This window comes from Grus americana, chromosome Z (genome assembly GCF_028858705.1).
Source record: "Grus americana isolate bGruAme1 chromosome Z, bGruAme1.mat, whole genome shotgun sequence".
In the NCBI taxonomy this organism is placed as follows: domain Eukaryota; kingdom Metazoa; phylum Chordata; class Aves; order Gruiformes; family Gruidae; genus Grus; species Grus americana.
The window spans coordinates 26,827,050-26,843,726 of record NC_072891.1 but is presented as its reverse complement, the minus strand read 5'-3'; the positions used below and the strand labels follow the sequence as shown (position 1 = coordinate 26,843,726).

General features: G+C 34.8%; 1 protein-coding gene across 3 annotated transcripts in view; it reads right to left on the bottom strand.

The window, feature by feature from the left end:
- The window catches only part of AP3B1 (adaptor related protein complex 3 subunit beta 1), a 173,287-nt gene that overhangs the window by 117,915 nt on the left and 38,695 nt on the right, over positions 1–16,677 (bottom strand). For all 3 annotated transcript variants that reach the window (XM_054811067.1, XM_054811068.1, XM_054811066.1), the window contains exon 7: positions 7,627–7,806. In XM_054811067.1, coding sequence (XP_054667042.1) covers positions 7,627–7,806 — 180 coding nt within the window. The remainder of the gene's footprint in view (positions 1–7,626; positions 7,807–16,677) is intronic.

The following is a 16,677-nucleotide window of genomic DNA, read 5'->3' as shown; positions in this document are numbered from 1 at the left end:
TAACAAAGTCTCACAATACTTGCAGCTAGAATTGAAACAATCAATTATGATTTTTTAGATCACTTTCATTTATTCAAAAGAGTTCCATTCTCCTCAAAATGGAAGTGAGGCATAAAATAGCTTTCTCATACCACAAAAACACCCTTATTTCAATAGTGTGTGGAGCAGGTATGATAATGAGAGGATTAAGACAGACAGATTTGTAAAGCAAAGAACAGAAAAAATGTTTAGAGCGTCAGAAGAGAGGAAGAACATAAAATACAAGGAAGAACAAGAAGAGATAAAATAAACATTGCAAAAATAAAATGGAGAAGGAGCAAAGGTGAAGGCATAAATTAAAGGGAAAATATACCATCTGCTTCTGCCTAAAAGTTCCTCTTTTTTTCCCCCTCAAGTCCGAAAATTCAAGTAGAATTTGGAACTTGTATTCAGAAGTTTGGTTAAATGTTTGAGCAGCTTTTAGGCTTTTTATGATGTTTAAAGTTTAATCTCAGTTTAAATTTAATCTCAGTTTAAGTATCTGAAGAGGCAATATAAGCCATCCCATCAAGATAGGAAGCACTTACTAACCAACAGAGAAAAAGTATTGTACAACCCTATGGAAGAATAAGTGAACCATGAAGAAAAACAGGTAATTGTTACTTTGGGGCTGTAACCAAGAGAATTATAAACAAGGTATGGAGGAACAGGGACCTCACAGATCTTCAGCCTGTACAAACCTGGAATAGTTCACAGTGTCCTGCCTTTTCTAGTGTTCCTAATATACCTTTTAGTTACACCAAATCATGTATACTTACCCCTTAAAACAACTCAATTCCTTTCTCTGGAAAAAATGTAGATGATTCTAAAAGTAAAGTCAAAGAGAACACAGGGATCTTCCCCATTTCCCATACCTGCAAACACACTCATCTTTATTACTTAATTTTTGTTTATGTCGCTTTAGGATTCTTTACAGTTACTAAAATGTTTATCCAACATTTAAACCATATTTGTAGTACAACCCTAGCTTTAGATTTTAGTTAGGAGCCTCAAATTTTCAAGGCACAAAATGACCAGAAATCTTAGAAGAATGCTAACTGTACCTGTACTTAGATTGGCAATCGGAAAGATGAAAGTCTGCTATCCTCACTGGAATGTCTGCCCTACTTATCTAAACATCATCAATAGATGTTAAATCCTGTACTACAGGATTTTTTTCCTTCATCCTAATGCGTAAGCAGGCAAAGGAGCTGAAAGCATCTTAAAACATCTGTTGATTCGCTTCAGTGATATTCTTACACCACCAACTGGTGGTATATTTATTCTGATGGTAAAAGCCATAATGGAAAAACACGTGTTGCCACCATTCAGGCCTAAGTTGCTCCCAGTCTTCTTGTCTGGCATTTTTCCAACCATAAACTGGAACAAACTTATGGATACACTGTCAAAGAGATGGATGATCCAAAATAATGTGATTTTTTTATGTATTTACTCTTCCCCATGGTCCTTTAGAGATATGCCTTAACCGATCAAGAATTCTACCTGATATTATAAAGAGAAGCGTACAGGTTGGGATTGAAGAAACTAAAGCTTCCTCAGAGCAGAGATCTGACCTCACATAGGTATTCCTAAGATGGATTTATGAATTTATAAATACTTTGGCATCCAGGAAGGCCCCAAAGTATTCTAAGACAGCATTCATTTCATATTCCTTACACAATTTTCTATAATTAAATATCATTTAAATGGCCAAAATTAAAGATAGAAACTTCGGTAACTCATGGGTTGATGGAATTCTGATACATCTGATATTTAAATTAAAAATTATTAGCAGTTAAGACAGTCAATATTTAGATTTCTATAAAAATATTTCAGTGTTTCCCTCCAGTTCATTTTCATCTCTAAGTCAATAATCTAGACAGAGATAAAAACAATTTTAACACCTTGTTTGTAACAGATGGCTAGAACTCCTCTTATTCTATATATAAATAATAAAAAGCCCCTCATCCTGAGTCAAGAAGGTAAGACTATAGCATTGGATGGAGTACATAGAAACTCTACTGGTCAAATTTATGGGAGAAGTAGAGGCTGCTTTCTTAATTTGAGTTGATACAGATTTCCTAGAGAAATTGCCTACACAGATTCTATCCACTGCTGCTATTCCACTGCAAGTCTGTCATGGGACTAACGGAAACCACTGCAATACTTTGCTGCAAAGATAAATGACATTTTTATCTACAGACTGTACTTCTCTTTTGCCAGCAGTAAGTGCTTGGCAGCCACAAAGCAAACCAAATCAGGAAATTCATGTGGCTGAAATTTAACCCTCCCTGTCCTTTCAGTTATTCTTCTGCTAGACCAATTCTTTTATCCAAATTGCCTTAGAAACACTACCCCTAACATAAGGGAAGGCAAGGAGAAGATGGAGGGAAGGTAGAAAGACAATAATGCTCCCTTTCAGTGACAGAAGAGACTGTTATACAGTGATCATGAAAATAGTCTCAGATTATATGTATAATGACCAGAAAGTTTTGTTCAAAATTTCAAGTAATCAACTTTCCACAATCAACCCGAGGGTATTTTTTGTTATAAATCTATGCTCTAAGTTATTCTCATTAAGTAATACACCTGGTAGGGAAAAATAAAACTAGTATTACAATAAATAGCTAGCCAGTCCATTTTATGCCCCAAATGCTTCACAAATATCTTCAAATAAGTGAATTTGATATTAAACATTAACACCTCCTCATGTATATCTAGAACAACCTGGTCAGAGAGTACTGCACTCTCACAAAAAGGGAAACAGTAACTGAATCCAGAATCCTCCAATTCAGACTGAGGATTCTGACAGGTACACTAAGAATGGAAGAAATAAGTAGCATAACTTCACTGTACACTAGTTCTCCTAAATTTAATCTTTTGATCTTACCAGCCAAATCAAGCTCAAGTAAATCTACTGATCTATGTAAGTTCACACTTGCATCTGAAGAGAACAGGTTAATGGAAGCTGAAAACGAGATCACTGCTTTTGATCTCCAGGGCAGAAAATTTTCTGGCCTCATAATCTTTTAGGGCAGGAGAAAAAAATTTAGAAATAATAATAGTAAAAAAAAAAAATCAGCAAAACTATCATCTGGTAGAACCACACAGCACAAATATCTAGAATGAGACTTCGGTAAGGTCTACAATGTACTAATATATAACATATCTTGGTTAATTTTATCCTAAAAGATTGAATGCTATTCTCAATGTTTCTTAAATGTGTTCAACTATCTGTGTCTCCTGCAATCTTCTTATTGCAAGAGATCATAATAAAACTTCTAAATTCTCTACTGAGAAGCTGAGAACAGATGAAGGGCAAGGTGTATTCAGGCTGATTCATTATCAAATGAATGATTTACATACAGAATATTTTTGAAGTACTTTAGCTTGTTTCATTTTTATCACTTTATCTAGACAATTCACCTAGCTCACAGGAGGTTATCAACCTGAATATATGTTTTCCTTCTGTTCTCAGCCTCTCAGTATGGCTTCAGAAGTTTTATTACACTGTCTTGCAATAAACCAGCGGAACTGATTCAGAAGAGTTAACAAGCTCTACAGAAATTAAGGATATGGTATTCACTGCATGCTGTGCTTGAAGCTTTATCATTTACAATTATAGTTCACTCAATGTGCACCCCAACATGGGGAACAAAACCTAAACATTTAGAGAAGTACTAGACACTGTTGAGCCATCAGACACTGGATTCCATCACAAATAACCGTGACCTTACGGAATATACTAAGAATTCACAACTATAAGATACTAAGAAAACACTACAAGAGCAGGAAACATTTTAAAGCATTTAACAAAAGACTAGAGATCACAGAACAACTGAGGGCAGAAAGGACTTCAATATTTTGTCAGAGCTAGCAATCAAAAGAAGTATTTTCAATGTGTTTCTTCCTGTAATTCCTCAAGAGCCAGGCAGCTTTCCAGGATTCATGGGTTTAAGGATATACATTTAAAGACTTGCTATTTTTGTCCTAAAAGTCCTTATTCTTCAGATCATTTTCTTCAAGCTTAATTTCTGGCCCTCCCCATCAGTTATGTCAAATTCTGAGCACTTTAAATTGAGCAATACTTCAATAATTAATTCTAAAAATCTAAGCTTGAGATATGCTTAAGTACTTGTTTATAAATAACTTTGTTATTACTGAAGCCCATGATCAGTCTGAATTCACCATTTTTTTTCCAATCTTAACTGAACACCAAGAAAAGTTTATTTCTGTAATCTGCAATTGTTTGAAACAAAGCTGAGCAGTCACAAGAGTCACTGGTTATTCGCAAGACTACACCTCCCAGCTCCATTTTGCTCTCTACAATGACTGTCAAAACTTCTGACCAAGTCAGCTGTTTTCAGAAGACACCCTCCCAGACAACATACACATTTGGTGGTGGATCTATATACCAGGACAGCTGAAGCAGTAACTACCTCCTGTGTTCCTCATCTCCTTGTAGAAACAGGGTTGGCTGAACAGCTTGAAAATCAGTTACTGAAATGCTAGACTGCAATTCAATGCATTCATGGAAACCAAAAGCAACCTTATTTTAAACATCTACATGTATTAGGCTGCAAGCTGTAATGGTTCAGGAGCTGTTCACAAACAGCTCAGCAGTCCCAACAACTCCCGTGACAAGAGCAGGGCAAACATTTAAGCTGGGACGTATTACAGAGTTATCTGCCATCAAATATGTTGCTTCCCAGAAAACTGCTGAAATTGTTCTTCCCAGTTATTTCTGAGCAGGTATTTTCAGTCCAGAATATGAGTGTCTTGCTCTCATTCCAGTTAGTATATGTTAAAGCTGAACAAAATACATATGGATAAAAGGTTATTCTGAAACTGTTCACACGTAACTACTTCAAAAACACCCTCTAAGTATAGGAAGACAAGTAGGATAAACGAAGGACATTCTTCCTCACAGAGTTCATGATGACAGTTAAAAATTCTACCCTTCAGAGAAGCTAAAAACAATATAAAACTAAGTATTCTGTGTTAATGGGTAATTTGATTAAAGTTTTGTGACAGTTTTAAGCATATTGATCAAAAAAGGATTTTTCTCCGTAACTGGTAAGTATTCAAAATTTTTCTTTAAGTTTCTAAATGTACAAGAAATCAGTTCAAAATGTTACACCATTACTTGTTGGCAATGAGCTCAACTTGAACAAAAGCAGCATACGTTTCTCAAAAAGTAAGGTAAATTTTAGTGAATAAAAATGCAAATATGCATTTTAGCAGTCTTGAATTTATTAATCTGATAGGTTTAATTTCCATTTTCCTGCATCAGCTTTATTTATAAAGTGTCGTGCCCTATAAATATGCTGTTATTTTCTATAGTCAAGCACCCTCTTAACAAATCTTCTCATTAATATGTAAATTTAAAGTCAATCGGTCTTCTCCCTGACAGCGCCATGAATTCCTAGTGCACTGTATAATCGGCTTTGACTTGGCATCCACTATTTATCATCAAAGATGTCAGTTAGAAAAATTATGGAAAATGCACTGCAATTGATATGACTGCAATCTACTTTGTCAACACTTAATTGTTCCTCAAATCATACATTTACATATAAACAGCCTAAATACTGATCCATAATGATGCAAATAAACTAAATTAAAAATCTCTTCTACTGCACAAGATGCCCTGTTGTATGATGAGTTCATTTAAGAACCTATTGACAAAGGCATGCATTTCAACTAGCCCCAGAAAAAAATTCTGCTAATTTAATTGCTGAGTAGGTAGACAAACTAAATTTTGCACTGAAGTTCATGAAAGCGGAAACAAAGTATTATTAATACTATACCACTCGTGACCAATTTTAGGTTGACACAGGCAGTATTGTTACACAAACCTTTTACATTCTTAGAGCAGAAGTCACAGCAACAACTGTCATCCATCATTTCATTCAGTGAAAAAAGTACATTAGAATCTTAAAGAAAACAAATCCTATCAAGACCTTCAACCTCTCAATCCAAGACAGGAGGTGATCCTCTCTTCTGCTCTTCCTTTGTCCGATCACAGACTAAAACTGGCTTAAACCAACTGTGAAACTGTAGCTTTAGGCAAAACAAATTATCAATTTTGATTCTTTCTAAAGGTCAGAGAGAAGAATGCAAGTTAGTTTCTTTCAATAAGCAATATTTAATAAACACTCTGCCTCAAGGACATTAGGAAAACATATTACTTAATTATCTCATTATCTAAAAATATTCTCCTTATTTTAAGTAATTTTCTGGAAAGATGTGTTCTTACAAACAATTTAATTTTCATCTGAAATGAAAAAAAGAGTTCCAGAACCCAACTGTTGGTGCAAAAAGATGATTCTACTTCAGACATTTTTGCGGTGTTTCTAGTTTTCTCATTATTATAACCCCTGTTTATTTAAGAAGAAGTGAATATAACTGTAAACTAACTCAGGCTGAAATTAGCTATTTGTCCCAATATATCTCCTTATAATTATTTTCACATAATAAATTACACATATATTAACATAGAACGCCACTGCATTTTAGTCTGATTCCCAGGCAAACAGTGTAGTGATAGCTGGTGTCATTCTGTATTTCAATGCTGAAAAAAAAACCCCCCTTAAAAAATTGTTAATATGCTTCACTGAAATAACAATGCCTGAACAGAAGTGTTACAACACATTAGCTGAACTATAGCATAACTACTTCAGTCTAAAGAAATACAGAGAAATAAATAAATAAAACTACGGAACTTTCTTTGAAGTTCTGGGATCACCTTATAATCATTACAAGTAGGTACTCCAAGCATCCTTTTATGCAACTGTACAAAGTCCATCTCCAACTACTGCTGTAAAACAGTGTATATATCAATGAATATGTACATCTTCAAATATTAATTAGTTTCAAATTAAATGGTAAAACTTAACAGTAGTAACACCCCCAAGCCTGTAATAAACACAAACAACCAGAGCTATGGAACAATTTTATACAGTTCTTTCCAGATGTATTTCATCTCTTAATTTAAACTGTTATTCAGAGTTAAATCTGTACTGAAAACAATGTTAATAGCATCAATTTCTTGAGCTGCCTACTTTTTTGGTTTTGTTTATAAAGTAAGAGTATACTCATTTACATAATATAAATGAAAATACCACAACAATTTTTACATTGCGCAATTCAAAAACACGCATTCAAGTCTCCACACACCCCTTCAGCACATTAACAGAGCCTAGACAAGTAACATAATGTTCACCATGCTGTGATACTGGGTATTCATATCAACAAACAAAGCAGATTCTACCCAGTTTCAGGACAGAACGGCAAACCTTTCTAGCTCCGACTCACATAAAGTCTCCGAGAGCAAAGAGCCACAGAAAAAGGACTCTCTACACTGCCCATGGGATGTGCCCAGGGTAAATCAAAACTGGTCATAGCCTGGAAGAAGAATTCTCATACTCTGAAGAAGGATGGATGTCTTGTTTTAGTAAAGTCTGAGAGAGATAAGACTTATGCATTTGATTTCTATTTTTATTAAAGTCTGCATAAAAATGCATCTTAAAAGACTAAGTACGTCCAACAATGGAAATAATTCAGAATGCAAGCACACAATAGTAATTTAAAAAGTCACAAACTTACCTTCCACGGACTTACAAACTGTGTACGTGCATATCGAGTTAACATGTGGATTATAACAACTTGACCCCACTCTTCCACGTCAACCAACAAGTTACAGAGCTTTCGGTAGTTCTTGTGAATTAGATCTATTCTATCTGGACACACTTCCTCAAATGCCATCACAACGCTCCCAGCTACCAGCTAGAAAACAAAATATAAACCGGAAGGTCAGTGATCCTTCTACAGTTCATCCACAAGTGAGAATCAGAATTAATACTAGCAATTCTCAGCAATTTCAAATTGCTTCTATTCAGTGAAAAGAAACAACAACAACAAAAAACCTGAAGCCCACAGAAATGGTATCTTATTTAAAATAGAATTGGGGTAAGTTTATTAGAATGAAGAAAACATTTGCTCTTTCTATTACACACATAAATCTTAGCTCCTACTGAAGACACAGTGCAATGTAAGCATATTTTTTTTGTTATAGTTTCCAAATAAATTATCAGAGAACTTGCAATTAAGTCAGAAATAACAGGAAACAACAAATAGTATAATACAGTAATATGCCCGACAAGGGCTGTTGGGATTCTCTTCTCAACACTGGTGTGATCAAACTAAAGAGGAACTGGGGTAAGATTCCCAACACTACTGGGATCCAAACTTCTCTCTCAATATGGCCAAATTAACTGCCATATGAAATTTTATATTTAGAGTTTCATGAATACATTTTGCAAAAAAAGGTACAAAAATCAACAATACAGTACAGAAATATATTAATACTTTTCCTCAAAGAACACAAGCAGAATTTCTGCATGTTATTCAGCACTTCCCCACCACTTCCAAAATTACAGTAATGGATCTTTTATGCCCTGCTATGTCCTCACACACTTTTTTGCCTCCATAAAAAATAAATGTTTATATAAAAAGACCTCATACTGACTAATTATAAAAATAGCTTTGTTTTCATGAGAAAATTAAATAGATTCTCAACATTTTAACATCTCAAGGCTTATTGAAACCTCCTGATAGCATATTTTCTTTTAAAAATAAAGAAAGGAAACATATATTGGGGTTCCTGTTAAAATTCTGGCAGCAGGTTACTTTAACTATGGGAAAACCTCAAAAGCTGACCATGCATTATAAGGACATGTCATTGTGTGCCTGGAATTACTGTTCTTTCTCTTCTAATTGCTTTAATTAAGATTTGTTTTGTGTCAGAGTACATGTTAAGTCAAATAACTAAAATGATGAGACTTTATACGAAGCAGCTGATATGTATGCAGTTAGCATGCATGCAGTATAGCCTTCTGGCAGCAAATTAATGTCATATTCTATCTGAGCACTGGGGATCTGCATTTCAACCTCTAAAATTTCCCCAATGACTTAAAGTAAGCAATTAAATAGAAGTGCATTTTATTGAAATGGTACTTTTTGAGAAATATTAAATACAATGATATTCATATGTTACATTTTTCTCCCCATATTTGGCTGACATTTGGTTTATTAGTATGCGCCCAACATTACAATTGAAAGAAAACAGCTCAGAATATAGTCTTGCTATTATGCTAAACAAGTTTCAGGCTCTGTGGGGATTTTATGAATTACTAATAAGAATAAACGTGAAGTTGCATTTATTGTCTCCAGCCCTGTCCACATACTGGTACCTGCTGGTCCCAGCAAGTATACAACTCATTTGAGGGAGCAAAATTTGATTATTTGATAGAGCTTAATAAAACAGACTTTACATCTAAAATAATTTGCTATTTTTGCTGTATCACAAAAACAATAGCTTTTTTTTTTACATTGTAGTGAACTTTCTTCTTAACGACATGCTACAGTAAGCTATTCTGTAATTAAAAACTGCTGCAAGTTGATGCTCAGGTGTGGGTTCAAAGCTCAGCAGAAGACAGTGGTTAACTCCAGACAAATCACTACCAGTTGTGAGTAGGTATTCAATTAAGCCAGATAAGCTGAGGATGGAAGAGAGGAAGGGTGGGAGGAGTTATACATTACAACTCCCGTGCAGCAAAGCAATTTTATCAGGATGCAAAACTTTGAATGACAGTTAAGGCCAGTTTGCAGAGGACAGTGTGATGGACCTGAAATTTCAGAATAAAGGGATGACACTTTTAGACCACAGAGGCTTTTTTTTTAGGTGACTGTCCCATAGACTTTATTATGGATATTCTACTCCTCCACACTACAAGACAGTATAGGGTCTCTTGACAGGTTTGGCATACAAGGGGAGAAAAGGAGGGAGGGAAGGAGGGAGGGAAGCGGGGGGTGGGGGAGAGAGAGAAAGAGACTGAGACACAGATCGATTTATGACTATAAGAATAGTCACAGCCTAATATTTAAAAATATCCTTTTAGGTTCATAGGTGAAGGACACCACAGATGCTACCGTCTGACTGTAGTTCTGAAGGGCATACTCTTGCCTTTTACTGCCACTAGTACTACACATATTTTGCTGTATTTATCTTTCATTTGGATAGGATATCATTTGAAAGCTGACATAAAATAATACATATAGTACTAGTTTAGATCTTTTAAAACTGAGCACATATCCTATGAACAGCGTTGGCTTTTTAAAAGTTCAGTTACTGTAATACACAACAATTTGATACAAAGAAATCACCATACTGAAATACAGGAATTCTAAATAATTACTTATTTCAATTCACATCAGTCACCTACTGAAGTTTACAATGAGAATGTTGTCATTTGTGAACACTTAAAAGATATTAATAAAAATTTGAATATACACAATGAAATACAAGAGGTGCACCAGATGAACAAGCATTTTATTCCTGTGGTGAGTCCCTAGATTTACAAGGTAATACAGGAATTGCCATACATCATGACATTATTTAAGATCATGCCCCTCTCCCCATTATTGCATTTTCAAAAATTAGGTTTTTCATTTGAAAGCAGAAAAAAAACCAGTGAGAATGTAAGACAGATTGAAAATGCACTGGTGACAAGAGGATTTATCTGAGAAAATTTCCTAATGCTTTCTTAATAAGAGATTATTTTCTAGTTGACACTGTTTCCCCTATAGTATGATCCTACTATACATCTAAACATCAGAGGAACAGCTAATAATCTTTGTTTATTAAATGCTCAACATTCCATAAAAATATTTAGAATTAAAACAAAATGATCCAATCAGAATATAAAACCAAAAAATATCGGTTTCCAAAAAACAGTCAGTTAATTTCCATCTCATTGTGTCAATAGTAGCTTTTTGTATAAGGAGAAAATATAAATCACTCCAACAAAACTAGCAATGAGCTCATCAAATTCAAATGCTGCTTTCCATTTATGTATTTTTTATATTAAAGCAATAAACATGGTTCATTTGTCTTCCACTGCTTGCCACGTTTTTCTGTGCTGTTGCTATGAACTTCAGCCATTAGCTGTGCTCCAAGGTAAACTACAGGAACCATCAACAAAAGTGACACCCAATCTATGGAGTTCATATTTTCTCCAGATTATCTATGCTAGTTGACAAGCTGGTAATGAAAAAAATCACACTAAGCAAATGGTTCCTCTAATAACAATAAATTTTCTATGAAATTATGAAGGGTACAAAACGTTTCCTTGCATCTATTTTGTCATGAATTCTAATTAACGCTGCAAAAACCTGAGAGTGCTGGGTCATCACAAGAAGTGCATCGAGGTTTGATTGATAATACAGTGCAAGTTGGCCTATGCTGCCAAGATTCCTCTCTCTTAAATTAATGGCCACCCCACCTGCCCTAATCATACAGCCCAAATGATATTCCCCTTCTTATTTCAATTTTCTGGAGGCAAGGAAACTGGACAAGATCAGTCATTTATCTTCTAATAGCTGGATAATAGATCTATCACAATAAAATGTCTGCACAAACTCAGTAATTTTTTTCCACAAAAGTGAAGCTTTTACCAACATTAAATCAGTAAGTTAAGAAAACATTGTCTTATCCACAGATTTGGTTTCTAAACTAAAACATTAACTTATTAACAGAAGCCTACTGTTGAAAAAATGAGAGCCCAGCTCTCCTTCCCCATTATTCCTTAGTTTAAAAGATCAAGATGTTCATTGCAACGCCATTACCAAGTCCTAGAATAATTTTTTAATCTAAGGGGTCTCACTTTGAAAGAATCTGTGCTTCATCTAGTAGCCATGCAGTCTACAAAAAAAAAAATCTCAATACTCACACGATTGTATAAAGTCTTTTCACCCCCAAAACAGAATTCATACTAAGTTGCATCTGTTATATTGAGGAGTAATTATCACACCAGAACAGATAATAAATTTACTTAAATATTAAAAGTAGTTTAATGTGATTAAAATACTATCATTAAAGGAAAAAATATTATTTAAGCAGAGGCTAAAGGAAAATTTAGCCTTTAGAAATGAGTGTAAATCTCAATTAGCAATAAACAGATTTCATGCAATAAACTAATTTACTGCCAGTCTTCATCCAAAACTTGCCTCTATCCCTTCCCATATTACTTCACAAGAGAGGTTTCCAGGGGACACAACATCAGAACTACATACTTGGGAATCAACAAGCATCTGCAAGTTTGGTCAACGTGTTTTGAAATTTCTCTATAACGTTCTTCTGTCCTAGAAGAGTTCAAAAGCAGTGCTGCACACTGTATACTACCTGGTCCCAGAAGAGGAGCTACAACAGCTACAGCTATGATATAGCACAAAATACATATGGCCACATATTAATCCAGTTTCTGGATAGGGCTGAAAAAGAATTCATTTTAGTATGCAGCACATGCATTTATATTTCCACATAAACATCATAAACCTTCCTTATAACTGAGGTATCTGACCAAACAAAGTAAAATCAGATCAAAGTTAAAGACAGAAACCTGCAATAAATTTGGATGTTTTTAATATGCCCAGCATCCATACAATTGCAGCACAGCTACAGGTCTACATTCTGCCTTTACTTTTTAGATGTAGCTTTAGATACACTTCGGGATACTTTAGCCTGGACTGAAGAATGCAAGTCATAAGTTCTTTTTGCTTTACAGGTTTGGACAACAGACATGATTCCTCTTCAATATCAGCATGGATTTCCGAGTTGTAAAACACACAGGCTACAAACACAATGCTGTTCTACAATCCTTCACAGTATGCCAAAAGCAACTTTAGCAACAAAACCTTCCTTAAACCCTATGCCCCAAAGCTAGATCATCAGGCTTGTTAAGTGAATGGAAGAAATAGAATTAAAGTTATACAGAATCAACCAAAAAGGGAACTAGTTTCTTCTAAAATACCCAATTATACCTTCACGCATGACTAGCTATATTACTTTCTGAGAAAATACTTTTAGCATAAAATACACACATGTTTTTATCTTCCTTTCCACATAAAATCATGTCAGTTGACCAATTATCTAGAATTACTAGAAAAATAAAAGGAGCAGGCATCATGCTCTTGTACCTGCTTATCAAAGTCTGAGGTACCTTTTTTCTGTAAAGCAAAGGTAAAAACATAACTAGGAGTTTCTTAAGTCTTTATAATAAAAATACTTGAAAACATCTGTTTAAAAATTAAATACACTGCCACAAAATCACAGCTTTGTTGATACACTCTAATTCCCAGTTAGCTACCCTTGAGGGTATGTTAATGACAGTTTGCACTTGGTAATTTTGCATCTTAGATTAACTGAGAGCTTGGCATTTAATTGAATCTTCATGTTAAGTCACTTAAGGAGTAGAGTGATCTTTCATTTATCTCACCAGAAATTTTAATGAAGTGCTAGGTTAAGGTTAGATCTCATCTTAAGTTTTGCTTACCTCAGCTTATATTAAAATTTACTACTGATTGAGACCTAAAAAATGAACACATTTTGTACAGTCTGATAAAATGGCTTAATTTTACTGTAGGAAAATTCCTATCCAAACAGTTTCTTGCTATTTCAAATGTAAAATGACTCTGACTAATTTAAATACATTGTGCCTTTTCTGTGCAACATAAACTGCATTAATAATTCACAATAGCATGTTCTCTCTGAAAAAAAAATCTGATTTACCTAAATTTAGAGGCATCTATGTTTAGTAGCTATTCTAGCTCACTTTAATGTAGACATTATGTCAGTAAGTATCAAAAATCCTGCTTGAGGTCAAAAGGTTATAGAAAATAAATTATGAGTAAAAAATTTATTTTTATTAAAACAAAGTCTCAAACATCACTTGAACAAGATTCAACTGTTATATACATCATTAATGTTAATAATTACACTCTCCCTCAAACATATCTAAAACAAATGGAATAAGAACAAAAAAAACCAACAAAAATCACAGGGTGGATTTTCCCACATCCAGTTATTATATATAATGCATTATGGCTTGTCTGCATTATCAGCCCTTAAGTACACAGAAATGCCAAAAGTAACCTGACACTTCCATCAAGGGGAAAAAAGGTGGAGAACCACTGATGTTTAACAATTCCCAAAGTCACTAAGATTCTCCCACTCTGGTAAAGCCACTATTTAATGAAAACACCATCACCTTCCCAGCAAACTGAATCTGCTGACATGAGATTAAAACTATCAGGAGATTGCAGCTAATGTTGATGTGAGGGAACAGCTTCTGTGCATTTAAATTGAAGGGATGGAAAGACTAGTGTCAAGTAAACACTTGTGGTCCGAGTTCCACATTAACACCTTACAACTTTTAGGCCGTCTGACTATAGCTGCAAAACCTGGAAATATCATTAATCAAATAGATGCACTTCATAAGGCTATGACAAAATGCTGCTGTTCTACAGCTCGGACCCATTTATAGAATTCCTGTGGCAACAAACTTGACAATTTTCTTCACAAAGGCTGTATAGTATTTTCTAAAAGCTTTTGTCTTTATGTATGTAGAAGGAGCTTTTTCTTTTATGCTAAATGTATGAAATTCAGCTTCCCTTGGAGGATACAAAAAAGTAGTTGAAATTGATACAAATTTCTCAAAAGGAGCTTAAATAAGACTTAAAAAGTAGCCAACCTAAGGCTACACATGTACACACCTGTACATAAGGACAACCATCCATAAGCAGCTGCATTTCCTCCAATTTTAAAAGCTAAAAGTAGCTACAAGTGGTAGTCTGTTTCCCCTACTGTGAGCAAATTGCTATGTTCTCCAATTAGAGGCAAAGAATGAGCTTATTCAGATTGGAGTTACCCACTAATAGAACAGCTATGCACTATGCACTTTCTGTTAGTAAAGATGGAGGCTTTCTGGGAACATTAAGTGATATTTTAGTGGTATTCCACTGAAGGTGAAGCTTTTCAGTGCTATGAAGGATTAAAGAGAGATCAATTCACTTTAGATGACAACAAGCTATGGAGTCTGGGATGAAAGAGTACATATTAATAATTGGTTTTGATTCAGAGAGTCCTGAAGAGAGATTTGTATGTTTCCTTTTTGGAATAATAATAATTCTTCATATCACTTCCTGATAAAGTGTAACTTCTGAAGCTGGTATGTCTCAGCCCAGGCTGGGAATCAGGTCTTGCTAGGGAACAGACCAAGAGGAATCAGAGGGAAGAAAAAATTGCAGCAGTTAACCATATTATGTCTCCAAAGAAGTTCAAAAGACCCACTTCTAAACCATCATTCTTAGCTTCTCAAATGACCAGACAAAATAGCATAACTTTGACTATTGCTTCAGCTGGCATCTTCATAAATATAGTGTCCACTATTCAGTGTCACAGAGGCACTGGAATTGTGGCACGGACTAAGCAATAAGCATTAATCCCCTTATAAGTAACTCCAAGTGCCAGGATCAGTGTGCTGGGGAAAAAGATGATCCAAACTTACCGTATACTTCTTTCCTCTTAGATATTGTTAAAAAAAATGAGTAAATGACTAGTTGTTGGATAAAGACTAGGAAACAGAGCTAAAACTCAAGGATTTTCTTTTCCTGACACCAACAATAAAAAGAAACAAAGATGGCTTCTCAGCCCTTTATACCTCCACAGGTATAAAGAATCTAATCTCACATTCACAGATTGAATGCACACCAAGAGCATGAACCATGAAAGAAAACACACAAAGAACCACTGGGGGGGCAACTCCACAGAAGCACAAAGGCCTCTGACAAATGAGTACAGGTCAAGCATAGATGCAGTCAGGAGAACTAACTAACTGATTTACTGTCTGCTGAGTCATTAAGCTCTGACACTCTCCTTCAGTAACCCTTCAGTGGAAGTTGCAAGATGTCTTTTAGAGAACAGCACCATTTATGTCCTGAACAGCTAGACTGTACTAGAACAACAGATGATATATTCCTGTGTGTAACAAAACCACTTCGCAGATAAGAGATGAAGCAACACGCTATCTGGTACCTCGTAATACTTACATATACTCATAAAAGGATGACATTCACTAAATTAGTAATCTGAACAAGAAGAACAAAAGAATGTTTTCATTTACAACTCTGTTTTCTATTTGAAGTCTATCTTTGACTCCTTACTCAATTACCTTTCTAGCTTAGACTTGGGAAACTTATTTGTAGGGTACAGGAAGTAAAATAAACTGTGTGACCATTGTGAGACATCCAGGAGTTCCTACAGAAAACCTGTACTTATATAGGGCAGACAAAATATAAAAGGAGTGTTAAATTTACAGAAATTGTCCTGAGACATTGGTTTTACTTACCAGATTGGAAGCAGGTATACTTGCAAGAACAAGCAAGTGCACAGCAAGTATCATTGTTTAACAGTTGTACACTCTACAAGGCAGATTGACATCAACAGGCATACTGTGCACCATACAGAATTTATTCTTACAGTACGACGAACAAATTGAAATGCCCCACTAATTTCCGAATGAAAAAGTGTTTATACACAGACACTTGTACACTGATTCATATAATTATATAACTTCCATTTTCCAAATTAAGTTTAAAGAAGCACACATAAAAAACATGCTAACAAAACCAGATTAAGAATACCCATGCTGCAAGTAAAATTACCAGTCTTAAAGGAGATGGTCACTATTACATTCATAGTATAATGCATAAATACACAATGATACTTCTATCTAAAAACATAAAACCACATCAGCAAGG